The sequence below is a fragment of the Salvelinus sp. IW2-2015 genome, unplaced genomic scaffold, assembly GCF_002910315.2.
Source record: "Salvelinus sp. IW2-2015 unplaced genomic scaffold, ASM291031v2 Un_scaffold2223, whole genome shotgun sequence".
NCBI classification, from domain to species: domain Eukaryota; kingdom Metazoa; phylum Chordata; class Actinopteri; order Salmoniformes; family Salmonidae; genus Salvelinus; species Salvelinus sp. IW2-2015.
In genome coordinates this window covers 49,714-54,245 of record NW_019943553.1, presented here as the reverse complement: position 1 = coordinate 54,245, position 4,532 = coordinate 49,714, and the positions used below count along the sequence as shown (strand labels likewise).

The following is a 4,532-nucleotide window of genomic DNA, read 5'->3' as shown; positions in this document are numbered from 1 at the left end:
ACATCCCGAGTCTTCTGGGTATGAACGCTACAAGCTTGGCACCCTTTATTTGGGGGTTTATCCCATTCTTCTCTGCAGATCCATTCAAGGCCTGTCAGGTTGGATGGGGAGCGTCACTGCACAGCTATTTTCAGGTCTCTCCAGACTGTTTGATGGGTTCAAGTCCGGACGTCTGGCTGGCCACTCAGGACAATCAGAGACTTGTCCCGAAGCCACTCTGCATTGTCTTGGCTGTGTGCTCAGGGTCGTTGTCCTGTTAGATGAACCTTCACCCCAGTTGAGGTTCTGTGCTCTCTGCGAGCAGGTTTTCATGCCAAGCATCTCTCTGTAACTTGCTCCGTTCATCTTTCCGTCAATCCTGACTAGTCTCCCAGTCCTGCTGCTGAAAAACATCCCACAGCATGATTGCTGCACCACCATGCTTCACCGTAGGGATGGTGCAGGTTTCTCAGATGTCGACTTTCTTGCATTCAGGCCAAAGAGTTCTCCCTAGCAAAGGGTCTGGACATACTTTATGTAAAGAAGGTGTTTTTTTTTGTTGTTTTTTTATAATTCAAAATCTGTTTTCGCTTTGTATTATGGGGTATTGTGGTGTTGATTGACAAACATTTTTTTATTTAATACATTTTAGAATAAGCTGTAACGTAACAAAATGTGGAAAAAGTCAGAGGTCTGAGTACTTTCGAGTGATTTTCAAGTGTGTAACTTGTCCCTACCTCTGTCCCTCCCTCTGCTTTGCTCTGTTCCGGTCCAGGATTGGATACGTGTGTGTAAGATGAACAGCCATGTTAACTTCCCTCACATTCTAGACGTAGCACCATTCTGCTCTGCCATATGCAAGGTAAAAACATACCTCAATAAAATAAAACGCTAATAAGTTACATGTAGAAATAAAAATCAATGTTTTGTTCTGTATCTTAGTGTAAACTATGGGACATAAGAGTTCTTGAGTTGTTCCTGGTCTGGTTACATGGTCAGGACATTTTTAATGTTGTCGTTCTGTTGTTTTCTCTTGTTTTGTATTAGGCGTGTGTCGGGGAGGGAACTCTCAGGTGTTTTACAGTCTGTATGGTATAATGTAGAACACAGTGGGACTATAGAAGAGGCCATTATACAGTCCTACGTACAAAGCCAGACCTTTGTAATCGCTGCCAAAGGTGCTTCAACAAAGTACTGAGTAAAGGGTCTGAATACTTATGTAAATGTGATATTTCAGTTAATTTTTATACATTTGCAACGCTTTGTCATTATGTTGATTTTTGTGTAGATTCATGGGGGGGGACACACAATTTAATCAATTTAAGAATGAGGCTGTAATGTAACATAATGTGGGAAAAGTCAAAGGGTCTGAGTACTTTCCAAATACACTGTACACTTTGGGCGGGTTTGGTGCCCCAGCGGTGACACAAAAAAAAGATCTATGCGAAACACAGGCAGGTACATTAGTGTACCCTTCAGGGCTTTAGTGTTACTAACAAGTGCCGGGATTCAATCCGATGCCTCATTGTAGTGCACTTGACATGTCATTTAAAAAAGGAGCAATCAGCAGTTTAAACAATAACAAAGCACCTTCCCTGGCCCTGTTTTGGTAAACAGCTGAGGGATGGTGCTTGAGAAATGATACCACTCTCAAATTAAATAGACAGAGCTATGGATGCAAGGACTGACCATCCATGATATCAACATGATAGTTTCACCCATGTTATGAGGCTATATAGTGTTTGTTTACCAACGTTGGAGTKAAACCAGCTTATATTTTGGGATCTCATGGAGTGTGACAAACTCATGAGGCATTTATAAGTTATATTCTTCAAGAATCATTGGATACATATCATTCATTTTTATAAGTCCAAAAATGTATGTAGCAACTAATGATTGACCTCTTAAAATGTAYTCTCCAATGGAGCCGACATCTGCAGCGTTTACTGTGGATGCCATCTTCGCAACAACAAAAAAACGAGTAACATCGTTTTTTTTTTTTTTTAATGCGCATCGTCGACTGTGTTRTACAGATTCAATCCAGACCAAGAACTCATGTTGTAATTGGACGCAGTATAAACAGAGTGTTGATAAAGGTTGATAGTAAATAAGAAATTGTTCTTAACTGACTTGCCTAGTTAAATAAAAAAGGTGCAATAAAAAATAAATAATAATAATAAAAAATAGTAGTATAATTGTGTAACCAACAATTATGGATGAAAATCTGAATTAAAATAAAAGTCCTAAGTTATAAATAAAAATMTAAAAAAWATATAAAAATATCTACTTTATATTAAAGTCGAACAACTTTACTCATAAGCAGCAAAGTAAAAGTAAGTGTGGTTTACATCTAACAGCCCATATAAGGAGAGAGGTGACAACTGAAATGTTGTGGAAGTCCGACGTCTGGTTGAGTCCGTTGCCCTCGGTAACACAGGAGTGGAGGAGAACATGTATTTAAAAACCAGGTTTACTTTTACTTTGCTGCTTTTGGATGAAGTTTGTGGACTTGAAGCTAAACATAAAAATAAAATAAAAATAATAATTGCTATTTGAACGATTATAATGGTGACTAATAACAATCCTCCAAATGTCCATGACCGTCACAGCCCTAGTTGTTGGAGAGAACTACCTGTTGGAATCTCTTCAAGTGAAGAGTAAGCACCGGAGGGGGAGACGAGATCAGCATTTGCTTCAGAGCATCTGTGTACACATTCTTCTTGGAGCCTAAACCACAAGCACACACACACACACCTTGTAAATACACAATGACACACACACACACTACGGTTGGGCGATATCAACCATTGTCCTATCGTGATTATGTACCCATAAAACATCACCCCTCCTTATTGGTCAACCCAAAACATTTGTTTAAGAAAAAAAAAAAGAGCGCTAAAAATGACAGTTGGGCCATAGAACAAACTGGACGAATCACGAATCACGAAGAAAGATCATGTTGTTAGACTGGACGAATCATGACGAAAGATAATGTGGTTAAAGACTGGACGAATCACGACGAAAGATAATGTCCGTGTATCAGACTACTTGCAGGCTTATCTAGGCATAGATGGCAGTAAACCTAACTGTTAAGGGCACTAAAGTACGTTCACCAAATAGGCCAACACACAAAAACTAAATCACCAAAATTATCCAACACGACGCATACCATTCCAGCACACCCAAATCACCAATTAGGCCACACACCAAAATCAGCAAATTAGCCAACACACCAAATCACTAAATAGCCAAACACACCAAATAGCCAACACACACATATTAGCCAACACACAAATCGAAGCCAAATACCAAGCACACCCAAATATCCCAAAAAATACCGCAATTGCCCCTACACACCAATCACCAAAATTACCTACACCACCAAATCACACAAATATCCTACACCCAATCACACAAATTAGCAACACAGCCAGAATCACCCAATTAGAGCCAACACAAAACCAATCACCAAATTAGTCATACCCACCCAATACCAATTAACCACCTAAATTACCACACACACCAAATCACTCAAATACCACACCCAAATCACCAAATTACGACTAACAACACCATCTAGCCAAAACCAGTCACCAATCCCAATACCACACCATACCGAATACCAACATTAGCCAACACACCAATCACCAAATTAGCCAACACACCAATCACCAAAATCAGCCTACACACCAATCCCAAATCTAGCCCTACACACCAATCACACCCAATATCAGCCAACACACCAATCTAACTAACACCAAATCCCATAGCCACCCAAATACAACCAAAGTAGGCGCTAACACACCACAATCACCAAATTAGCCCAACACAACTCAAATCAGCACAATCCACAAATAGCCTAACACACAACACACCAAATAGCCACACACAAAATCAAAGCCACACACCAAATCACCAATATCACAAAATATAGCCACCCAACACACAAACCAACAATACAAACACACCAATCACCAACTACCAAACACACCAAATCACCAAATTAGCCAACACACCACAATCCACCAAATTAGCCAACACCCAAAATGAGCCAACACCACCAGAATCACCAAAATTACGCCAACCACACCAAATCACCAAATTAGCCAACACACCAAATCACCAAATTAGCAACACACCAAATCCCAAATTAGCCAACACACCAAATCACCAAAATAGCCAACACACCAAATCACCAAATTAGCCAACCACCAAATCACCAAATGCTTTTGAGAACGGACTGAAAAGTTAGTTGATCCACGGTGGCAAAAAGGACAATGTCAGACTTTTAATTCAATAAGAGAATTGCTGGAAATGGCAAGTTGAAAATAAAGAGAAGAGAGGGCCAGAAAATTAATGTTGGAAAGATTTGGTGACGTGGTAAACAGGATAGCAGCTATGTTATGATGTGATGATTGTGAGGCGCTGTAGCCTACAAATTCAACAGTCACAAACAGGCCTACGGCACTTCAAGGGAACTGAAGCCTACTGTTCAGATGGGTTAAATGGAAACTGAAATCTGGACAATGACTCTCGCGTCTACTAAACCTCAA

At 40.0% G+C, this 4,532-nt stretch overlaps 1 protein-coding gene across 1 annotated transcript in view; it reads right to left on the bottom strand.

Annotated features, from left to right (window-relative positions):
* usp16 (ubiquitin specific peptidase 16) overlaps positions 1 to 4,532 on the bottom strand; it is a 45,345-nt gene that overhangs the window by 15,471 nt on the left and 25,342 nt on the right. Inside the window, 1 exon segment of the mRNA XM_070440104.1 lies at positions 2,612 to 2,706. Coding sequence (XP_070296205.1) covers positions 2,612 to 2,706 — 95 coding nt within the window.